This window comes from Hyperolius riggenbachi, chromosome 2 (genome assembly GCF_040937935.1).
Source record: "Hyperolius riggenbachi isolate aHypRig1 chromosome 2, aHypRig1.pri, whole genome shotgun sequence".
NCBI classification, from domain to species: domain Eukaryota; kingdom Metazoa; phylum Chordata; class Amphibia; order Anura; family Hyperoliidae; genus Hyperolius; species Hyperolius riggenbachi.
The window spans coordinates 63,586,686-63,610,685 of NC_090647.1; the positions used below are offsets into that span (position 1 = coordinate 63,586,686).

The 24,000-nt window shown below is 40.9% G+C and overlaps 1 protein-coding gene across 2 annotated transcripts in view; it reads left to right on the forward strand.

Annotated features, from left to right (window-relative positions):
• CNTN5 (contactin 5) overlaps positions 1-24,000 on the forward strand; it is a 1,437,092-nt gene that overhangs the window by 1,333,550 nt on the left and 79,542 nt on the right. For both annotated transcript variants that reach the window (XM_068266844.1, XM_068266845.1), the window contains exons 20-21: positions 10,486-10,556; positions 12,152-12,386. In XM_068266844.1, coding sequence (XP_068122945.1) covers positions 10,486-10,556; positions 12,152-12,386 — 306 coding nt within the window. The remainder of the gene's footprint in view (positions 1-10,485; positions 10,557-12,151; positions 12,387-24,000) is intronic.

Below are 24,000 nucleotides of genomic sequence, written 5' to 3' on the forward strand. Positions count from 1 at the left end.
ACCTAATTTTAGGCTTTCCTCTTCCTAGGTAAGTATTTCTTTTTTGTGTTCCAAGCCACCTTGGGTTCGCTTTAGCCAGTTCTGGACCACGGGTAGTAGGATCTACACCTCATCCGTGGCTCCCTAACTCTGATGCAGCAAAGATTTTACACCATGGCTTTCCGCAGTCCCAAGCCCATCCCTGGTTGCCACGGCCGTGGGCTCAGCGGTCATGAGACAGCCGAGCTTCCTCCTATTCGTAAGGAGCAAGTTCCTTTGGCTCCTTACCAGGTGATCACAGTGAGCTAATCACAGACCGGCTGCATGAAAAAAAAGGCTCTGGTCCTTAAGGGGCCAGAGGGCACGGCCCAGAAGAAGTTAAAGGGTAGGAATCAAAAACAAATTGGAGAAGGGTCATCTCTTTTTGTCCATATTTTTATAAATAAACACCTAGGCTAACTGAAGACTTGATGTCCACTGATTCTGTTCCCCAAATCACATGACTAGAGTGTGTGATAACTGACCAATGGGCGCAGTTTAGAGAGGCAGGTAGAGGCAGGCACAATTTAATGTTCAGACTGAAGTCCCACTCTATAAACATCAAAAGCGGCTATTTCACAATCACAGCAAATAAATGAATAACATTAAATCCAGCAATAAAGCAATCAAGACAAACGTACCGTACATCATTTTTCACCTTTTCTTTTTGTAACAGGTTCCATTTAACCCCATTTTCTGTGACCTTCATTAGAGTTAACCACCCACCTTTTAAACGTTCCAGTGATATAATCATTGGGGAGACTCTTTGGTGATACAGTTGTGCATTATTTATTTCTGTAAATGTAGGCTACGTAACTTGTGTGGCTAGCGTCGGGGGGACGCAGATGCGCCGATAAGCTCAGAAAATCTCATACACTTAAAAAATTCCCAGAAGAGCCAGCCTGTCACTTTTTTCAACACAAAAAAATTGAGATGAAAATGAATCTTTTCTCAATCGGATCTTCAAACTGAGCGTAGGATCACAGTTATGATTAGATGTATCATTTCTGTTTTCTAAGTCACTCTGTTACTAAACAAAATGACTCATAGATAGGGGAAGGGGGGGATAGGGTGACAGGAACAACTTCCCAGTGTTAATATTCTGTACAATTTGTCACGTGGGTAGTCAGCGGAGCCTGCGGAAGACACGCATGAGAATCTCTGCATTGCTTCATTGCAGAAAGTCTGCACAACTTGCAATTCATCATTTTTGTATAGATATATATATCTTTTTCTGCTGCCGAGTTAATGAATCAAATGGCAGTGAGAGTAAAATGTGAGTTATCTCTGTGAATAAAAAAGGCAGCTGTGATTTTATGGAATCTTACAAAAATTCATCAAGTAGTAAGTGTTTGCTTTGCTTTTTTATGTGACAGGCCTATTTTAGCTAGTGATAGAGTTATTGAGGACCCATTTAAAAAGTCTTGTTTTTTATTCTTCATTTGTTTTGCTACTTTGACACTGTTATGGCTTCATCATACTTCTGCATATTGTGGAACAAAATTATCAGTGTTTGTGCTGCCAAAATTTTAGCAAAAACAGAACAATCTTTCCAAAACAAATGCTTAATTGCAGCCAAATATACTGCCTGACCAAAAAAAGGCCAAATAATTATTTTCTGTTGGACCATCTTTTGGTTTGGTTACTGTGAGGGGCGTAGCAATAGGGGGTGCAGAGGTAGCGACCGCATCGGGGCCCTTGGGCCAGAGGGGCCCTAAAGGGCCCTCCCTCAACTACAGTACTAGCTCTCTATTGGTCCTGTGTTCATATTTATCACTTCTATAGATACTTTGAATAGTGGTAATCATTAACAAAACTGTTCCCTATCCCCTTCTTGCACCTCGGACACTGTAGTTGCCATTGGCAGGTTTTGGAGCGCCGTATCAATTGTTATGTACAGAGTGCTTGGGGGGCCCCAATGTAAAACTTGCATCAGGGCCCACAGCTGCTTAGCTACGCCACTAGTTACTGTATGCATCCGCTGTGGCATCATTTTAATGAGCTCCTGCAACATCACATATGTATATATGTAATAGGCTAAGTGCCTCAACCTTCAACTTAAGCAAGAAGAAGAAGTAGCGCCCTGCTCCCAGAGGCGGTCCTATACTTGCCGCCGAGCTGGAGGGGGTAGCGGGCAGGAAGGGGGTATTGGGCACAGCGGTGGGGAGGGGGGGTCGGGTCCCCCATCTGCACTCCTCCTCTAGCTTAAGTTCAATGGAAAACAAAAGTTTGCTAGCTTAGAACAGAAATAATTTGCGACACTTCAGATTGGAGTGAGCTTGAGATGTCTCCCAGTGCATCACTGCTGAATATATGCAAATTAACCATTGTTGCCCTTAGAAGCTAAACATTGCATTCCAGCGGTTCTGGAGGTGTGTTTAACTTCTAAGGGTAACAATGGTTAATTTGCATATATTCAGCAGTGATGCACTGGGAGACATCTCAAGCTCACTCCAACCTGAATTATCGCAAATTCTTTCTGTTCTAAAAAAGCAAACTCCTTAGCATTTTAGTAAGGGGGCTTTTAGGACCATTGTAGCCCCTCACACACTCCAATGAGTTCTGGTTCACCATGAGCTTGCTGGTTAGTCTGTAGCTTAAGTGCAGCAGCAGCTGCCGTTATTAGTAAGAGACAGCGGGTGGGGATGACTCACTTCTCCCGCGTTCCACTGTCAATGTTCGTACCCTTTCTCGTGCCTACCCCCTGTGACCCATCTTGCAAGGGTCATAAAATAAGTGTGGACATTATAATCTTCACACCCATAACAAGTGTAGCCACAAAAACACCTGATCTGCAGGATGGACCACTTTATCAGAGAGAATGAAGTAGTAGTTGGGGCCCCCTTACAGCTCCCCCCCCCCCCCTGCAGGGGCATCTCCCCTCTAGTTATGCAGTCCATCCGTCCATTAATGGCAAGTGAAAGGAATATGGAGTGCGCCATCAAAGGGGTAGCTAAAAATCATTGGGCACACAGAACATTTACTTTATGATGACACCCAAAGCCCTAGGCACATTTAAAGGAAACCAGAGACAGCCAGAGATGGGAAAATGAAAAAGATTTTATACATACCTGGGGCGCAGGCGTGGCCAGTTGTACGCATCCACAGGTACTCCCTCCGTCTCGCCAGCACCTGCTTTATGCACGTGCCTGCGCAGTACGGAGGGAGCGCACTGCGCTTGCGTCGACTGGCCCTGACTGGCCGAAGTGACGGGACACAGTACCGACGATAGAGGCAGCGGAGGACGGCGGTGTGGGAGCGATCCATGCTGATGGGGCTGGAGGAAGCCCCAGGTATGAATAAAACTATTAGGGCATACTTCTCTGAGGCTCTTTAAACATAAGAACTGCACAACCACAGAATCAGATATAAGTGAACTGGACAACAAACAATGTTACACTTTGGTGGTAGTTTGAGAGCTTACCTGCACATAGTTTTCAAAATCTGTCGACCCCCAGACAGTATTGCAAGTGGTAGAATTTGCCTCTCATTAACAAACAAAATTTGATGTGTGTATGCACCCTTAAAGTGGTGTGAAACTCTTTTGCTCTGAAAGATTATTCACAGCATAAAATCTACTGCCACAAAAAATTATAGCAGAACAGCATTCAAACAGTTAAAGAGGAACTCCAGTGAAAATAATGTAATGTAGTGATTGTCAGTGTTTGCCCATTGTAAAATCTTTTAAACCCTTGATTTACATTCTGACATTTATTACATGGTGACATTTTTACTGTTGGCAGATGATGCAGCTGCTGCATGCTTTTTTGACAGTTGGAAACAGCTGTAAACGGCTATTTCCCACAATGCAGCAAGGTTCACAGACAGGAAATTGGCAGGAGTAAGTACTTAGGCAGGGAACACACTTGACTTTCAGTTTTCCGCGCGCGTTTTTCTGCATACTTTTTCTGCACACCAAGTGTGTTTCCATGCAAAAAAAGTGCACGTTTTTTCACAGCAGCTGATGTTAATGATAGAGGAAACTGCCAAAATGTGCAGAGTCATCATGCAGAATGTCAGTTTTTTTTCTGCGTGCGAACAAACCAGTAAGTGTGCACTAGCACATTGATTAACATGAGTTCTCAGTTTTTCTGTGCAGAAAACGCGTACGAAAACAGTCAAGTGTGTTCCCTGCCTCAGAGTTTCTTGTAGGAGGGGTTTCACCACAATATCAGTCATACAGCGCCCCCTGATGGTCTGATTGTGAAAAGGAATATATTTCTCATGTAAAAGGGGGTACCAGCTACTGATTGGGATAAAGTTCAATTCTTGGTTGAAATTTCTCTTTAAAGGACCACTGTTGCAAAAATCTTAAAATGTAAAATATATGTAAACACATATAATTAAGAAGTAGGTTTCTTCCAGAGTAAAATGAGCCATAAATTACTTTTCTCCTATGTTGCTGTCATTTACAGTAAGTAGTAGAAATCTAGCATTACCGACAGGTTTTGGGCTAGTCCATCTCTCCATAGGTGATTCTCAGCATCGCCTTTATTCTTTATAAAGACACACCCTGAAAAAGATTTATATAAAGATGCTGTCCAGCCTCCCTGCTCACCGTACACTTTTTTTTGGCAGTTGTATGGAGCAACTGCCATTCACTAAGTGCTTTTGGAAATAAAGAATACCCTAAGAACCCCCCATGAGGAATGAGGAAATGGGCTTGTCCAAAACCTGTCAGTTCTGTTAGATTTCTACTACCTACTGTAAGTAACAGCAACATAGGAGAACAGTAATTAATGGCTCATTTTAATCTGGAAGAAATGTACTTCTTATCTGTATATGTTTACGTACATTTTAAATTTTAAGATTTTCACGACAGTGGCCCTTTAAACACAGCATTTTGTTCTTCAGTGGAAATCTCCTTGCTTCAGAGGGCAGCTTCCGGCTGCATCCTAAGAGATAATAACATTAGATTTTGTTTACATTCCTTTGTAAGATATATTTAGTAAACCTTAGCAAAATGCTGAAACTGAGCTGTACTGTTCCATTGGTTTCAGTGCGGCCGGGGTGCAATGCGTTTACGTAGCCGCATTGCAACGCATGTAGTGGAAACTGGCCCCGTAGGGAAACGCGGACATTACCTTGCTTAACAGTTGTTCTTTCAGTTACAACTGACAGAAAATGATATATACTGTATATTCCTGCGTATAAGACTACTTTTTAACCCCTGAAAATCTTCTGAAAAGTTGGGGGTCGTCTTATACGCCGGGTATCATTGATGCTGGGTGATACCCCCTATCCTGTTACCGTCTCTCAGATCTCGCTGCTGAGGACTGTAGTGAAGCGGCGCAGGCGCATATGTGTGTGTTCTGAGAGGCAGAGAGGGAGGTAAATGGGATACAAGGGTGAGCCAGAGGGTTGAAAGAGGCGTGTTTTATGGGCACAGCGCAATCTATTCTTCCATACCGCTCTGATAAACAGGGAGAGCTGACCAATCCACTTAGGGAGAGGGAGAGTTCACCAATCCAACCAGTGAATTGACTATATACTGTTATATACTGGGTACCACATACAGTACAGCACCAGTGTATGATTTTTTTTAAATTTGGTGTACGTTGGAAGAGGGGTAGTCTTATACAGTGAGTATATCACAAACTCTATATTTTAACTAAAAAAGTTGGGGGGTCGTCTTATACGCCCAGTCGTCTTATACGCCGGAATATACGGTAACTGATAGCAACTGATATATTCCAGTTCTGACCTCATCTTGTCAGAACTTGAAGGAATCGTTGTAAGAAGAAAATAGTGAGCTTCTGAGAGGAACTGACGGCGAGGTAAGTATGTAATATTCATTTTCAGGTCCATCATGTGTTTATTTTAAATAATTTTACTCGGATCAGATTTACTTTTACATAATTACTTTTCAGCCTGCTTTGGGAGACAGTCAGACATGGACAGTTTATTTCCACTTTAAACATGTAATTCTATCAATTATCATCATTATTCTTTTATTTCATAATAGAGCAGAACCATTTATGATAATCGCTCATTTTAGTTTTGTTTTGTAGTGCATTTGCTTTTTTTGTTTTTTGTTTTTTTTTGTTTTTCAGTCAGGTAATTGCCCAAACTGCTGAATTAATCATGAAATCGAGCCTGGCCTTTGCGTTAATTGTTATGCAGATAAATCCATAAAACCTCAAATGTTTATTAATAACAGGTTTGATCATAAGGTTCCGGGTCCTCACATTACGCAGCCAGCCGTCAGTGTTTTTTACGCCGGCTCGCAGCTCGTATCGCGCGGCTGTAGTGTGTAACTATCAGTGTAATTTATCATTGCGCTCCTACGGTTATAAAACTTGCCTATTGACACATAATTAGTATATTCCGAGCCTTCTGCATATTAATTGTTTTTAATGAGGCACATAAAGAAGACAGGCTCACTCTAATGACAGGCAGCAACGACACAACATTTCATTTTGCCTCATCTTGTCCTGACAGTTCGAAACAGATGTACAGATGGTGAGCCCAAATAAAAGTGGGAAAAAAATGTAAAAAAAAATCTTCGTAATATTGGAGCAAAACTTAAATAACTAGAACTAACAGAAGAAAAGGTCTCTGGATTTTCAAGCCAACTGGAAAGAAAACCCGGATCCCCTGCCGACCCTCCCCTACTGAGGCTGATTTGAATATTTTTTTGATCCTTGATTTTTGGCAGCCATTTATGAAAAGTGCATACCGGATGCATTGCACACTTTTAAGAGTTCAAGGCCGGCACACTGATCTGAGGCCCACAGAGCCGCTACAAGAATAAAGGCACTTAAAAAAAAACACCTTCCATCTCCTGTAAGGTGCTCTTAAAACACTAGCTCCTTTAAAGGATATTTGAAGTGAGTGGAGTATAGAGGCTGCCATTCTTGTTAAAAAAAAAATGCCAATTGCCTAGATGCCTTTGTTCCAACAAACTAGGATGTATCAGGAAAGAATGATACATGTATGCTAGTTTGGCCTAACCTGTCACTAGTCTCACAGAAAATCTTCCTCTGGTGGGTAACTAGTAACCCCCTGGAGGGAACTAATAACCCCCCTGGAGGGAACTAATAACCCCCCCCCCCCCACCGAAGGGAACTAGTAACTCCCTCCCCTTTGGTAACCAATAACTCCCCCTGGAGGGAACTAATAACCCCCCTGGAGGGAACTAATACCCCCCCCCCTTGGTGGGCAACTAATAATTGTGTTAAAGGACCACTATCGCAAAAAAAGTAGGCAGCTAAAATCTGTCAGAACCTACAGGTTTTGGGACAGTCCATCTCCTCATTGGGGAGTCTCCAGGTTTTCTTTGTTTTCAACAGCATTTCCTGAATAGCATTTGCAAAGTCTAATTGACAACCTAGTGTGCAAGTGAGTAGGGAGGCTGGCTGGTATCTTACTATTTTGGCAGTTAAACTGCTGTACAGGAAATGCTGTTGAAAACAAAGAAAACCCTGAGAATCCCCCATGAGGAGATGGACTGGCCCAAATCCTGTCGGTTCTGTCAGATTTTAATTGCCTACTTTTTCCACATTAGTGGTCCTTTAATGTATCATGCTTTGATATGTGTGATAGGATGTTGGAACACCTGTCCCCCGCTGATCTTCTGGCTTCAATAGAATGGGTCACATACCTGCAATAAGCTAACTGCCAAAGGAGTGAGTAGGCCCAATTTGATCTGTTTAAAGTTGTCAGCACTCTATACATTTTTTTTTAAATATGCTTTTTTCTGATTGATTGTGACATTTCGTAAATCAAATACACACGTTAAATGTATCCCTAATTATGGTTGATAACAGCAAAAATTGCTTTTGTCCAAATCAAGAAATTGACGATACACCGTTTAATTTCCATAAAAAAAATACAGTGATCCAAAACAATTTCTATCAACTGCTCATTACCTGAAGTTGTGACATTAGTGTATTGTGAATGGCCTGGTGATATGTGAGTGTTCCCTTTTTTTTCCTGCTTGTATAATTTGCTGCACAAAGCAGGAAGCATTGCAATTTTTTATTCATATGCAGAGTTAGCAGCAACTTGACCCATGTATTACACATTAAGGCTTTTTTCTACTGGAAGCCATGTAAATAGTTTATATAAACACTTAAAGGAATACTATTGATACCCAAGTGTTATAAAATGACAGTGTGCAAATAATGTCTAAGTAGCTGTGTAAACATTTTCCTACTTTGCATGTTAAATATCAGAGGCAAAAACTGTAATTTATTGAGGGTAGGATTTAGCTATATTGGGACAAATCAATTGCAGAAGGGGTGTCTGCTTCAATGCACAGCTAGAGTTGAATATCAGACTACAGAAAGCAAATATCAAACATATCAAACTCTGAAAGCAAAAATAATATGAAAAAGCTGTGACAATTAGTTACATTTCCTCTGCTTTTTTCAGACACTTCAGACAGAAACAGAGCTCCCAACAGCTGCAGCTCCTGTGTCCTGTCTCTCTCTGTCACACACAGAGCTCCACATAGAGTTAACTGATCAAGTGTGAGGGGAATTTCCCCTCTCCTCATGGCTCAGTCAGCCGTCAGTAAACTTTGAATGTATTATGCTAATAGTAAACAAAGAAGTTGCTACTAAAATGTATACACTAGTACTTAGCAGCACTTCCCAAACAATTCCTGTGTCAATTGAAAAAAATATGTGAATCAATAGTATTCCTTTAAAGGACAATTGAAGTGAGAGGTATATGGAGGCTGCCATATTTATTTCCCTTTAAGCAATACCAGTTGCCTGGCTGCCCTGCTGATCATCTGCCTCAAATGCTTTCAGCCACAGCCCCTGAACAAGCATGCAGCAGATGTTTCTGACATTATTGTCATATCTGACAAGATTAGCCGCATGCTTGTTTCTGGTGTTATTGATACACTACTGCAGCCAAATAGACAAGCAGGACTGCCAGACAACTGGTATTGTTTAAAAGGAAATAAATATGTCAGCCTCTATATACATGAGTACATGACCACTACATGTGGTATAGGGGTTGATTCACAAAGCTTACTTATTTTTTACCTCAACTGTAAGGAGTGCTAATGTATGAGATAAACATATATGGGGAAGGAGGTTTATGAGATAAACAGATATCTCATAAACAGATAATGAAAAAAACATATTGAGTTAAGTCAAATAAGATAAACCATGAGTTTAAGAGAACCCGAGGTGGGATTTAATGATGCCGATACAGAGGAGGCGGGGGAGCGGCGCTGACAGACAGTCACAGGTAAACAGCCTGTTGGCGACACGCTGTGTGTCGCTAGCACTGCGGGGGGTATAGCGGCGCGCAGGGGGGTCCTGGGGGCACACCATAGGGCAACAGAGGCTGGTGATAGTGTGCACAACCAGCCTTTGCGCCCCACTAACATCATTAAATCCCACCTCGGGTTCTCTTTAAAGAGACTCTGAAGCCAATGTAAAATCTAATTTTTAGCTTCTATTTATGTTAAGAAGTATCATTAGACCTAAAACGCTGCATTCCCGCGGCAGCATGAGGGGTCCCCCCCAATCCTCCGTGCAAAATGCAGGCAACGTTTCCTTGTAGAGGCAGAGCTTAGTCAATCTGCTCCAATCGCCGCTTCTCCCCACCCCTCTCAGTCTTCCTTCACTGAGAGGGACGGTGAGAGGCGGAGATCTGCAGTCAGATTGACTTCAGTGAGGCAAAGCTACAGGGCTAAGCTCTGCCTCCCCGGGCAGCAAAATCCACGACCAAGAAAGTTGTGGATGTTTGCCTACGGATTTGGGGGGTCTAAACTCCTTGTTTTGCTGCGGGGATGCAGCGTTTTAGGTCTACTGATACTTCTTAACATAAATAAAAGGAAAAAACTAGATTTTACATTGGATTTCGTGTTTCTTTAAGTCAGTTAAGGAGCGAAAAATGAAAAGTTAAGTAAGATCAAGAGAAATACATTATGAGTTGTCATTTAAAGAGAGATAAATTGTGAATTAATAAGTAAGGTGAGATAATTCAACAGAAAAGCTTTGTGAATCAGCTCCATGGCAAGATAGACACATGTGCATGTACAGCGCCCTTCCTGCAAGGCCGTATTTTTATCACTGTAAGGGTTAATAGCTCAGGTATGCAGATGGCTGTTTCTCTCCAGTTGCACCTTGTAGGGATATAGGGTAACTCTCAATGATAATGAATTACAAGCCATAAAACTCTTGCCTGGCAGAGAACAACGGTTAATCGCAGGGAATGGTTAAAAAATCTTCAATAGTTCATGATTATGGCCTTGAAATAATAAAAGACTGTGTAATTCATCTGACACAATATAAACGTTAAATCTTCTTTTCTAAATTTTAGATACAAAGTAAAACCGTGGGATTCTAAAAAAAATGTCGTGCTTAGGAGTAGGAGAATAGATACGATTGTTTAATCTCATCAGTTTAATTTCAGTTCAGATACAAATTAATATTTACCGAGCTATAACAACACAAAGAAAGCTTCAACTTTAACCACACATTTTTCCTTCTTACTTGTCAGTGCCCAAGACTCCTCCAGCTAACGTGAGTGGTGGAAGTGGAAGACGTCATGAGCTGGTGATCACGTGGGAGGTAAGTTCTCCTTCTTTATTGTACATATGAGGCTTTTCTCATTGATGACCAGTTTGGGAAATCCTTTTACCAATGCTAGGAATGCTCATTTGGCATTTTCGAATGGAAAACAGAAATCAGATTTCTGCGGAAATCCTGCATAACCGCAACTCTGTAATTATAGCCCCATGAAGAACTCACAAGTGTTCGACCAATCAGAGGATGCATAGTCAACTCAGAAGTATTTGACCAATCAGAAAATGCAAAAAATGACAAAAAAAAAAAAAAACCTCATCGGAATTGGAAACCAGTAATCAGTATTGGCGGAAATCTGCATTTCTGTGGACTCGGAAATGTGCATATCCGCCCACCATCCCTACTGACAAGAACTGATACAATTTGGGGAATAGTTTTATCCAATGTATTATAGAGCTCTCTGGAGCTCTCCTATAAGGAAAACGTCCGATAGCACTCTATTGTTCGAAAAACAGTATCAGTTGATTTTTATAGTCTGTGTCTTGGTCTTTTTGACAATGGAAGAACTTTTTGAATGGATTTCTCAGTGGCGCACTAAGAATTATTTGAAAGGCAGCATATATGGCAACATACATTTCAGATGTGCAGGTTAATCATCCATAGGCACGAATGCACCCCAACATTTTCCAAAAATATTTTTCGACTTTGGGCCACATGCACAAACCGCCAGCAATATTATTGGTTCTAACGCTATTAAAGTATCACACGTTGCGCAACTAACATGACCTGTGGTTCATGGGTAACGTAGCATTGCTATGGTAATGTTTGTTATGAGCCTTGCTTAAAGCCAATTACCGTGGCGATGCTCCAATCCTCACATTATCCATGTAGCACAGGTTAAACTAATTGCAATTGCACAACACACGGTAATCTGCTGGCATTAATACCCATTATATTGCCATGAGCTGCCTGCTCACAGCAATATTACTAGCAGTTCATGCAACAGGCCCTTTGGTGCTTAAGACCATTTCATCACAGTCTATCTCAAATTATTTGGGCTCAGAGAAGGGAGTTTTTTGTTCTGGATGTATTCAATGCCACCTGAAGGCCAAAAGAGCATGACCATCCAGTATTGGCTTTCAGCCTTGTCATAACAGTTGTACAGACATTTATTTCTTTTAAGAAGTTTTAGAAGTTTAGTATTTATAGTATTTAGAACCAGATGATGCTATGATAGATTTCGAAGGGGAAAGAATGAAAGAGCAGGGGGCAAAGGGGATAGTTTTTTGCACTTTCAAACACCAATGAGAATTTGCTATTTGTAGAGATTATAAAGCATGATTGACAGCAAATGCCATGAGTCCTGCTACAGGAAAGTACAGCGACGCAGTGTGTTCGTAAAATACACATTGTTGAGCTGTTGGAGCCATAAACCTTATATATATGTGTCCACTTTCATGCACTTGTCGTTCAGAGTCATGCATTGATGTAGACAGAGAATTCCTAGGTGGATCCTATATCCTTTTTATCCACATTACTTTATCCAATATGTGCTGCAACTTCTAAAGTTGGTGTGATTATTGACACTCTTAAAAGCTCTTCCTCTTGCTTATGAATAAATAATGCATTGCCTTTTACAGCCCGTCTCTGAAGAGTTCCAGAACGGTGAAGGCTTTGGCTACATTGTGGCCTTCAGGCCCAACGACACCCGGGGATGGAAAGAGAAGATGGTGACCTCTTCAGACGCTTCCACGTTCATCTACAGAGATGAAAGCACGCCCCCGCTCACGCCCTTTGAAGTGAAAGTTGGAGTGTACAATAATAAAGGAGACGGACCTTTCAGTGAGATTGTCTTTATCTGCTCGGCAGAGGGAGGTAAGACACAAAGGAACACTAAAAAAGTTTTTTCAGAGATGAATGATGAACCCCAGGCGCAAATGCTATTTCATGTTCAGATACCTGTATTGTAAATAGAAAGTTATCCAGGTTTGTTGTGGGTTTATGTTACCAGACTTCAGAAAATAGTGCTGGAGTCATAAACTTTTACAGAAAACTTTACAAGGATATCACATCAACAAAATAAGTAGATCTCTTGAAAACAGTAAATTGTCTTTTTTATTATTCAAAATTGCAAAAATTGACAGGAAAGTAACTTAAAGGGAAGGTCTGAGCTAATTAAAAGCAAAAAATCTACTTACTCTAGGCTTCCTCCAGCCCCTGGCAGCTGTCCTGTGCTCCGCCTCCAGCTGGTGGCCCGGTGAACCTCAAGGAAAAAGGAATAACTGGATCTCCACCTGGATTTATGCAATAATAGCTTGTTTTTGTTATTACACCATAGTAGCAAAAACATGACGGTTCAGCCTCGCGGCCTTTATCAAGTGTTACCAAATAATAACAAAACCACACATATATAGCAAAATTAAAACACACCCAAATGGGGGCGGGTAAAAGCTTAATTGGTTAGAGAGAGATTTGCAATTAAAGGTACAGTGTGCAACCTGTTCACATAAAGCATCTTAAACTATATTAATCATTAAGTCCATTCGTGGACAGTGTACTTAATCTGTCGATCCACCTGCTTTCTCTTCTGAGCAAGGTCATTTGTCCATCACTGCCCTCATTTGTGAAGACCTTCTCAAGGACACACCAACGAAGATCGCTGACTGTGTGTTCGCATTCATGGTAGTGCTTGCCTATGGGAGAGTCCATTTTTTTCTCAGGATCATCGTAATATTTTTTTATATAAACGTATGTTACCACTTACTACGATGTTCGTTGATTCTAACATGAACTGCTCTGGAGGTTTGTCCCACATAACCCATATCGCATGGGCACTTTAAAAAATACACAACATTTGTGGTGGTACAAGAAAAGTTCCCTTTGATGCCTATTTTCGTACCCTTAAGGGGGTGTCTAACATGATCTCCCTTAATAATACTTGAGCAGTTTTGACAACTCATGCACGGAAAAGTTCCCATTTTTTTAAGCAGAAAAGTATCCTTCTGTGATCTGTTCTTTTTTATATCCGCTCCTACTAATGTATCCCGAATGCTTTTGCCCTTCCTGTACACCTGTCCAGGTGGAGACCCAGTTATTCCTTTTTCCTTGTGGTATCTCTCCACACTCCTGGTGGATCTGAGTGTATACTGGTTGACTCCTGGTAATGAACTTTTGCGGTTGAGCCTGGGGACTGCTGCTATTGTTTCTGGCCCGGTGGACCTCCCCAGGTCGGCATCTACTGCATTTACGCTAGAGCCGCTTGCGGTCGCGCTGACGTCATCTGGAGTGTTCTGCGCAAGCAAAAAACTATTGCGCCTGTGCAGAACACTCCAGATGACCTCAGTGCGACCGCAAGCGGCTCTTGCACAGGCGCAGTAGATGTAGACCTGTCGAGGTCAGCATCTGCACTGGAGGGGGCCACTGGCTGGATTTGGAAATGCATCGAGGGCACAGGATGGTTGCCAGGGGCTGGAGGAAGCCCAGAGTAAGTAGATTTTTTTTGTTTTTAATTAGCTTGCATCTTTCCTTTAATTATGAAAATGTATGTGCATCCAATTACATTTATCAGGTACATGTGGAACAACAAAGAATTAAAGTCTTGGATTTTTTCTTTTCATCCCTAAAAATATAAAAAAGTTTAAAAAAAGACTATTTTTTGGTTTATGGAGCTCTACTTAATTTTTGATCCAATATCCTTGTAAAGTTTTCTGTGATTGTTTGGTGTGGTGGAATACCTCTAAGGATACTTTCTATATTGTCCTCCCACAATTTTTCATATCAGAATCAGCAGTTCTCACTTTGGGGAACGGGAAAAAAGGGCGCAGGCAGCTAGTGGACAAAAAGGGCGCTGCCATTCACTCCCATAATAAATAACGTTTAATGGGCGCTGAGCAGGAAAGAAGGGCGCCAGAGATAAATAACGTTTTACAAACGGCGCCCGGAGCTTTTTAATGTTTTATAACTGTGCTTGTGATGATTTACGTTTAGAAAATGCACGTGTGACAAATAACGTTTATAAAAATACTAAACATATTTATCCTATTTAACTAAAACATTATTTAAAGTTTTATCCCTTACTGTTTGTAAAACATTATTATTCACAAAATAAAGCAATCAGTACGTAACGTAAATTGCCATATATTTTTTACAGTCATTATTTGTAAAACATTATCCACATAATAAAGGGAACACTAAGGGGGGTGGTTAGGGTCAGGCACCACCAGGGGGGTCTTAGGTTTAGGCACCACTAGGGGGGGTCTTAGGTTTAGGCACCACTAGGGGGGTCTTAGGTTTAGGCACCACTAGAGGGGTCTTAGGTTTAGGCACCACCAGGGGGTCTTAGGTATAGGCACCACCAGGGGGGTCTTAGGTTTAGGCACCACCATGGGGAGTCTTAGGTTTAGGCACCACCAGGGGGGTCTTAGGTTTAGGCACCACCAGGGGGGTCTAGGGGTTAGGGATAGGTACAGAGAGGGTTCTGTGTGAGAGTAGGGATAGGTATAGTTTTAGTAACATTTTAGTAATACTTACTAATGTTTTACAGCACTTATTACGAACGTAGTTATATTTATATCATCATTATAAACAATATTTTTAGATTTTATTATAAGAAGAAACCATAAATGAAGGTTAATCACAATAATATACAATTATAACGATTAAACATGTATTATCGTTTTTTTTAATAAACCTTATTTTAAGTTTAAGTTAAGCTTTTGAAACAGAGAAGATTAAGGTTTTCACTATTGCCGATTTCATGCACATTATTTAATGATGTATAGATTTGTAAAACATTATTTGAACACTAAATACAAAACAATATTATCGTTTACACCCCGCGCCCTTTTTTCCCGACGCCCTTTTTGTACGTACACCTCACTTTGGCCTAAAGACTCTTCTTTTTTATTGTTAAAGGAGAACTGTAGTGAGAGGTATATGGAGGCTGCCATATTTATTTCCTTTTAAGCAATACCAGTTGCCTGGCTAACCTACAGATCCTCTGCCTGTAATACTTTTAGCCCTGGACCATGAATGAGCATGCAGCAGATCAGGTGTTTCCGACATTTTTGTAAGATCTGACAAAATTAGCTGCATGCATGTTTCTGGTGTGCTTCACACCACTTCAGCCAAATAGCTCAGCAGGGTTGCCGGGCAACAGGCATACCTCCCAACTTTTTGAGATGAGAAAAAGGGAGACTTAAGCCACGCCCCTGCCACACCCCTGGTCACACCCTCACCACGCCTCTAGTCACGCATACCATAAAGATTTCATAAGAAAAATATGTTGTTTTATAATTCAAACCACACTGGTCCTTTCTATCCTGGTTCATTTTCCTTCATAGTAAAATTTCAAAATTAGTGATATATCAATTTAAAGGTTGGGAATAAAGTTTAGAGTCAATCAAACACATTTTTAGTATAGAAATATATATATTTACATAGAAATAGGGACAAAGTCCTGAAAGAGGGACAAATGAGGGTGAAAGAGGGACAGAGGGGCAGGGCTCCCAAAAAGGGACTGTCCCTCAGAAAAAGGGACAGTCGGGAGCTATGCAACAGGTATTGCTTAAAAGGTAATCAATATGGCAGCCTCCATATACCTCTCACTACAGTTCTCCTTTTAATGTAAACCTGTAACATTTAAATTAAAACGTTTCATACTCACCTCAGCAGGGGTAAGCCTCTGGATGCCCCAGAGGCTTCCCTGATTCCCCTTGACCCTTCCACAGCCAGGAGGTTCCTCTTTAACCTCCATGGCAGTAATCCCGAGTGTAGCTCGAGCTAGCTGCCAGAAGCTCTGTGCAGAGTATTGCGTGCAGCGGGAGCTTTTACTCACCTCCTGGGGGATCCAGACGTCAGTAGCCCTTCTCCTTCCTGTCCTCCGAGCCTCTGATTCACTCTGGTGAGATCGCCGTCATTGATCTCACCAAAGAGTGACAGCGCCACCTGAAGGACGGAGGTAAGGGAACCCAAGGAGGTGAGTACAGGGGCTGCAGCTGACGTTCTGGCGGCATGATTTTTTCTGATTTTAGGGGTCTGAAACCTTTTAAAAAAGACCCTAAAATCTGGAAATAATCATGCCGCCAGGCGGGTTAATGTGTATTTCAACATATCCTATACATCGGTGCAGTAAATACTTTCCTATTTTTTATTTTGCAAAAATAATTTTATTTTTTACAAAAAAAAAATTGGGGTCTAATTAATGTAAAATATTTTATTAAATGTGTCGATTTGTGCCTGAAGTTTAATGAAATACTGATGTTGTTGTATTGCCTGGTGCACACCATGCAATTTCCCGTATGATAGACGGGACAAATCGATTATTTCCATCTGATTCCCGGTTGTTTTTCTGATCAATTTTGTACAGAAGTGATTGGAAGTGATTACACAGTGGCTCCACTTGTCTGATGGCTTGCTGCAGGTCCTCACTTCACCCAGGCCACTGATTTGATGTAATACACTCATTTGGTAATCACTATGTAAATAGGTGCATTCCGACACATGACAGTCACATATACATGTGTCCAAAACAAAATGATGACAGGCTCTGGCGGTTTATAATACAGCTGTGCTGCTCAGTGAGGAAGACTTTTCATGTCGGCTTTGTACATCTGAAGAAGACTGACATAGACTGACAAGGAATATAAGAGGGGCGGATGGGATTTTTAGCATCTTGAAGGTCAGGCAGAGGTTAGTATTAGGAGATAGACCTAAAGGGTTTTTTTAGACCAGGGATGGTCGTAGTCAGCCAACTTCGCTACGCTGGAACTACGCATAGTTTTACGCAATTACGCTTCGCCAAAGTATGGCTTCGAAATCAAATATTCGCTTTGTATGCATTTCATAGACTACGCGTTAAAATACGCAATTACGCGTAGTGTGAAGCGTAGGGTATGCGGATGCTTATGCCCGTATGCGGAAAATTTTCTGCATTAATTCCTCTTTAAATGCTTATTCCAGGAACTCTTCTATGCATAAATTCCCCTTTCCAATGCATACATTTGTAAGCATACTACGATGCATAAATTCGCACTGGTGTAGTTTCTGCTCATCCCTGTTTTAGACATGTATTTGCAGATTCATTCCTAATTCTTTTCTTCGAAGATTGAGGGCGCTTTTACACTTAATGGGCTTGATACACTAAACCGTGTTAACTCATATCATGGTATAGCATTTTTGCAAGCTTTTCCGCGCGCAATTGTGAATTTCCACTCGCAATCGCAAATTTTCACACGCAAATGCACTTATAAATTTGCGATTGCGCACAGAAATTCACAATTGTGTGCAAAAACGCAAAAACCGCTAGCGCGGCTGTCATATGAGTTATCACAGTTTAGTGAATCATGCCCAATGTGTTGCGTTGAGTTGAATTGCATCCCAAAGGGGACGTAATGTGATGCAACTCTATGCAGCGCGACGCAACGTATTAATTCACAATGGTATTAGACTTTATCGGCTTCACCTAGCGCCCATTTTCCTTGCGCCCCTATTTCATGCACGCATAGGGGCCCACTCCTCTTCCTCCTGCTTGTGCAAAGTAGAGAACGCTGTTATATTTACCTTCTCCACGCTGCATCAGATCTCCTCTGCTTTTGCGCATCTTTGTGCTGTATGCTGAGATCCTCCAACTCCCGATGCATGTCATGTCATCAGGAGCCTCAGGGGGGCAGCATACAGGGTGCAGATGCCCAGAGGAGAGTGTGGACCACAGTGTGGAATATAACAGCACTCCCCATGGGCATAGCATGGGGGAGGGCGGGCTTTGGGGGATCGTTCTATTTGCCTGCTTCCAGCACTGCAAATCTCCGTGCATAACAGCAGCTGCCCTGAAACAAGCTCCCGATCACATGACTTGCATTGGTCATGTGATAGAGAACCAGTAATGGCAGCAGAGAGAGTGCTGTGATGCACAGAGGGGACTGCTGCGCTGAAAGCAGTAATGATCGTAATCAGCCAATTATACGTAATTACAATTTGTAAATCAAATGATTTCGTATAGTGATTCGTAATTTCGCCTAACATTTCATGTAATTTTCACGTAATTTCGTGCCGACTTTGGCAGTGAATAGCAAAGCCCCCATACATGGTAGCGAAACTAAAATTGCTACATATGTTAAGGAGAATAGTGGGTACAAGTCAAAAAAATAATTTTCCAAAAACACCTTGTACAGTAGTTTTTGAGACAATTGATTTTAAAAATGCAAAGAAAAATGTTTTTTTTTGTTTTTTTTTAAATGACAGTTTAAAAACCATTTTTCTTTGCATATTTAGAATCAATTTTCTCAGAAACTACAAGGTCTTTTTGAAAAATTCTTTGTTTGGCTTGTACCAAATATTCTTCTTAACATATGTAGCAATTTTGATAGCAATAGCATGTATGGGAGCTTTGCTATTAACCGCTAAAGTCGGCACAAAAGTTGCAAAAATTATGCGAAATTATGAAATACTACTATTACATACAAAGTAAAATACGTTTTTCCCTGAAATTTCGCATTATGATTACGATACGTAAATGTGATTTTCAATGCGAAATTTCGCATATGCGAAATTTCGGCCCACCACTGACTGGAAGCAAGTAATATTACACGCATTACTCTGCATGGTGGGAGGGGGTGACTGGGATGGTTTTTTTACTCGCTACCTGCCTGGTCCCTTGGGGGGTAGGGAACTGGGGCCATAGACTTAAGGGGACTCATGAAATTATTTTTGCTGGGGGGCCCCATACATGCTAGTTACGCCTCTGACACTCCCTGTGCTTTTATTATTCAGCACATTGGGGGAGACCCCACGGTACTTTGGCTGAGGGGCCAGTAAAGTTACACCCCTGACCTTCATGTTAACAATTAAACTGCTGTGCAATATTCTTGTATTTCAAGACACAATTGGCCTCAATTCTGGTAGGGTTATCAAACAAATTACCTCATGTATGGTAATTTACCTCATGAGGTAATGACATTTAGCAATTCTGCTAGGTTTTAGTCATGTTTTACCTCATGAGGTAATTCATAAGGTAATTTGCATTAATAGCTATTCTCATAGAAATTAGGAGGTATGTTTGCACATAATTTACCGATCAGTTTAAGACCTGCCTGTACCTGGAGCTAAAGTCAATTTGTATGCATTTTACAGATTTTAGTGTCATTCCTATTCAGGCTGTGTAATAGAAAAGAATAGTAGAAATAAAACTTCAAACACCAAATATTTACGGCCTATAAATATACTTTTCATAGGTTGCTACATAATCAAATACACCTTTCCCCCTCAAAAAAACAAACAAAAAAAACATCTTCCTAACTTATGGTAGACAGTTAAAGACTACTATTATTTATTTACTGCATGCTTACTGCTGAAACACCTCATGTTTTACCTCACTTTATGCATTTACTTCATGTTTTACCTCATGTTTTACCTCATGTTCGGAAATGGTGAAAAATCTTCCAGAATTGCTAAAAAAAAAAAGAGGAAAATACCTCATGAGGTATTTTACCTACAAAAAAATATTCACCACTCATAGCTACCAGAATTGAGGCCAATAACTGCCTAAATGATTTTTATCCAGCATATCTCTTGAATGGTGACTGGTGAAACAGAGATGATATGTACGTTGGCACATCTGTATTCTGGCTGCTCTTCTACCATGTATCAGCATAGCAACCACCCCCACCCCCCCATAAAAAAAACCTCCACACTGGCTGACAATTCTTCCTTGTCACACTCCTCAGCGGGGTTCCTAGCAAGGCACAGGTGTCGACTTCCAGACACTGCTCTAAAAGCAAAACATAGAGTACACAGTGACTTTGTTAATGACATTATTGTTATTCAAACTTACAGTGCAACATCTTACACAGTGCTTTACAAAGTACACAAAGTACACAGTGCTTCACAAAGTACAAAGTAAATTCATGCCGCTAAAATCTCGTACACACGTCCAATCATTTTGCCTGATTGTCCTCTGATTTTGGTCTGTTGGACGACAATCAGGCGTGTGTTGATACACTAAACCGTCAAAAATGTCAGGAACTTTAAGTTGTAAAAACCATGGAACGGGAAAGGGTTAGGGAGAGCTAATGCAGGAGATAATTAAATAAGAAGAGATAATTCATGAGATAAACATATAAGGAGAGATAAATCATGAGTTAAGACAAATAAGGAGAGATACCGTAAACCATGCGTTGTTAGTTAAGGGTGGATACATTGTGAGTTTATAAGTAATGTGAGATAATGGCACAGAAAAGCTTTATGAATCAGCCCCATAGTGTGATCGAGGCATAATACCGAAATGGTTTATTCTTCGGAATCTGCCATGTAGTATAATGCTGTTGAATAAAATCATCTCCGTTCAAAGAATATTCTTTTCGTGGAGATTCGCTTTAAAGTAAAAATTATACTTTAACCTCCAGACACAGAAACCTATGTTTTTATCGTGTAAAAACGCTACCACGTGAAAAAAGCCTTTGAGAATGTGAGAATCATTCCTAAGATTACCTTTCAGGTCAACCTCTCTATGGTAAGTCAGAATTACGGGTTCTGAGCACACATGATAATTCCCTGTAACATTGCCTCCTTCTCACCTGGCTGTGCAGGCCGTGCCGGCGAGTTTGATATGCTAATAGTATGGCTATAATGCAGCAGGCCAAGTCTCTGCACTTGTGTAATGACAGCGCTGGTAATGGCGTTTTCTCTCTGCCTTCTCTTGTATTAGCATACAGCAAAGACACCAAGGCGTCCATAAATCATATTATCTCTTCCCCTCTCTTCTCATCGTTCCCACCTGCAGCAAGATGAAGGAGAAAGAGCGGGAAAAAAAAACCCTCGCTTTGATGGTGTCCTTGGAGCCTGTCAGTCAGTTTATTAAACATAAAAACCTGTCTTTCGGGTCATATAGATGATGAAAGGATGAGAGGAAAGCGCAATCTAAAATTTAAACATCACAGCTAAGATTATTGGATGGTGTCTTTGCTGTAAAAAGGCCTTGTCACAAGATGAATAGGAATTCGGTTTTACAATATTTTACCTTCGTCAGACAAGTTTTACAAGCAGCGCCACCTGCTGCTACAGACTGTTACTACGGCATAATCAGGTTGGATTGGAAATGGTGAAAATGACAGCAAAACAAAAGTACTTTGAGGACCCTTTTACAAATGCAGGTAAACCCTGCATTGCTTTATCCTATTTTGCCGCAAAAGCAATGAAATTCTATGAAGACTGTCACACTTATTGCAGTTGTGATGGGTTACCAAAAGCACCACACTTAATGCACGGTGCTTACGGTAATGGGAGTCTATGGACGACGCGCCTAGTGTAAACAACAGATCGGCAAGCATGCGCATACCAACGGGGATCCCAGTGATGTACTTCCTGCCCAGCAGGAAGGGGCGACGCTTTGCATATGACCCTGTCGGCACACTCTGTCACAGGGTCATACATCTTTTATTGCGTTGTGATGGGATGCCACAACAGCATTGCATCCCACCACAATGCAATAAAACATGTAAAACCGGCCTTAAAGCAAACCTGAAGTGAAAATAAACTTATGAGATGATTACATGTATGTTTTACTAAAGGTAAATGTAACACAAAACTGAGCCTCATATTTTTATGTTCAGTTTAAGAACTTAATTTTAAGACTGGATCCCAACCAGCAGCCATGGAAAATCTACCTTGCTGAACTGAAAAACAAACAGAAGTGATGATCCTTTGAACTTCCCAGCACTAAGCCTGTGTTTGGTTTCTATTTACTTTTCAGGAAACGGACTGATCTTGACATGTTGTTTGACGAGCTTAATTGCATAGATAACAACTGTAGTTTTTTTTTAACACTTGCTATACTGGAAAACAGAAAATGACTTCAGACACTTTATTAGTAGGGCTAATGGGCTCCAAGGGCTCCATGTACTTATGTTTATCTTATCATCTCACAAGACCCTTCTGATAAGCTTTAACTAGTACCTCTTCTCATGTGAATTGGGAAAGAAGGTCCTTTGTACTACAAACAAATGTTCTGCCCGTTGGCAAAAAAGGGCAATCAAGCTCTGGCCCCACCTTTATACACCTAGCCTCACTTTCTTCCAATACCCTAATGAAGTTAAGTATAAGTTATTAAATGAGCATTTATCAAGTAACTTGTTAGTTCTGTCTTCAGATTAAAAGTGTCATCCTCAATACAGTTCTCTTCCTTCTTGCCTGGGTAGCCTTGGAGCCTTTTCAACGATTCCTGTACTGCTAAAATGTGGTGCTACTATACATGCTACTACTCGGAAAATCATCCAAAAACATTGTCTGAAATACCACACTGCTCTGCTGAGGACACCCAGCTATATTTATCATTCAAAACCAGATATGACAGACCCCATTCCAAAAATATACACATCTTATCTGAGCTTCAGGAGTGGACAAATGACATTTGGCTTAAACTAAATGCTGATAAAACTGAGGTAACGTTCTTTCCCTTGGAGGTCAGTGCTTAGCTGCAAAGCAACCTCAGATTCAGTCAGCACCAGTGGCGTAGCTAAGAAACTATGGGCCCCGATGCAAGTTTTACAATGAGGTCCCTCATGTGCTCTATACATAACAATTGATACGGCGCACCAAAACCCGCCAATGGCAACTACAGTGTCAGAGGTGCAAGAAGGGGATGGGGAACAGTTTGTTAATGATTACCACTATTCAAAGTATCTATAGAAGTGATTATTATGAGCACAGGACCAATAGAGAGCTAATACTGTAGTTGAGGGAGGGCCACTCTGACCCAAGGGCCCCGATGCAGTCGCAACCTCTACAACCCCTATTGCTACGCCCCTGGTCAGCACAATAGTGGGTGTGTAAACCCCCTCATAACACATCACAAACCACAACTGTGTATTGATCTAAAACAAGCTTATGCACTTTGTGTGCCAAGGATGTAAAACTCTTTACAAATGTTTTGGTTGTTATTTTGTAAATATGTAAATCTGAAAATTGACGTTATTGTTGAAGGAATTACGGTAAGACATCTCTTAGGAAATGATGCTGATGACCACATAATAACAGCCTCCTAAAACTACATAGGTGTAAATCAGATTAAGGAGATGCTAGTTTTTCTGAATGAATGCAAGTTTGGTTGCAGTTTGAATCCAGATTGAAACTTGACCAATCAAAATTGTCTGCAGCTGAGTTTGATTGGTGCAGTTTCAATCTGCGCACAAACTGCAGCAACATTTGCAATGCACCTAACTAGCTGTTGTTTTTCAATCCCTTCTATAAATGAATTTAGCAGTGTTATTCAGGTTTCTTACACAATGGTTAGCCTGCCAGTGTGGGTCCTGTATTCATACAAACACTGGATTTGAGTGTACGAATTATGAGGCCTTTGAGATCGTTTTGACATTTGCTATTATTTCACAAGATGGACAGGAAAATTATAAGCCCAATATTAATAAACATACATAATAGTGTATATGACAATTATCCATAATAATAAAATATGCAAAAAAGAAGGAAGCCTAATTAG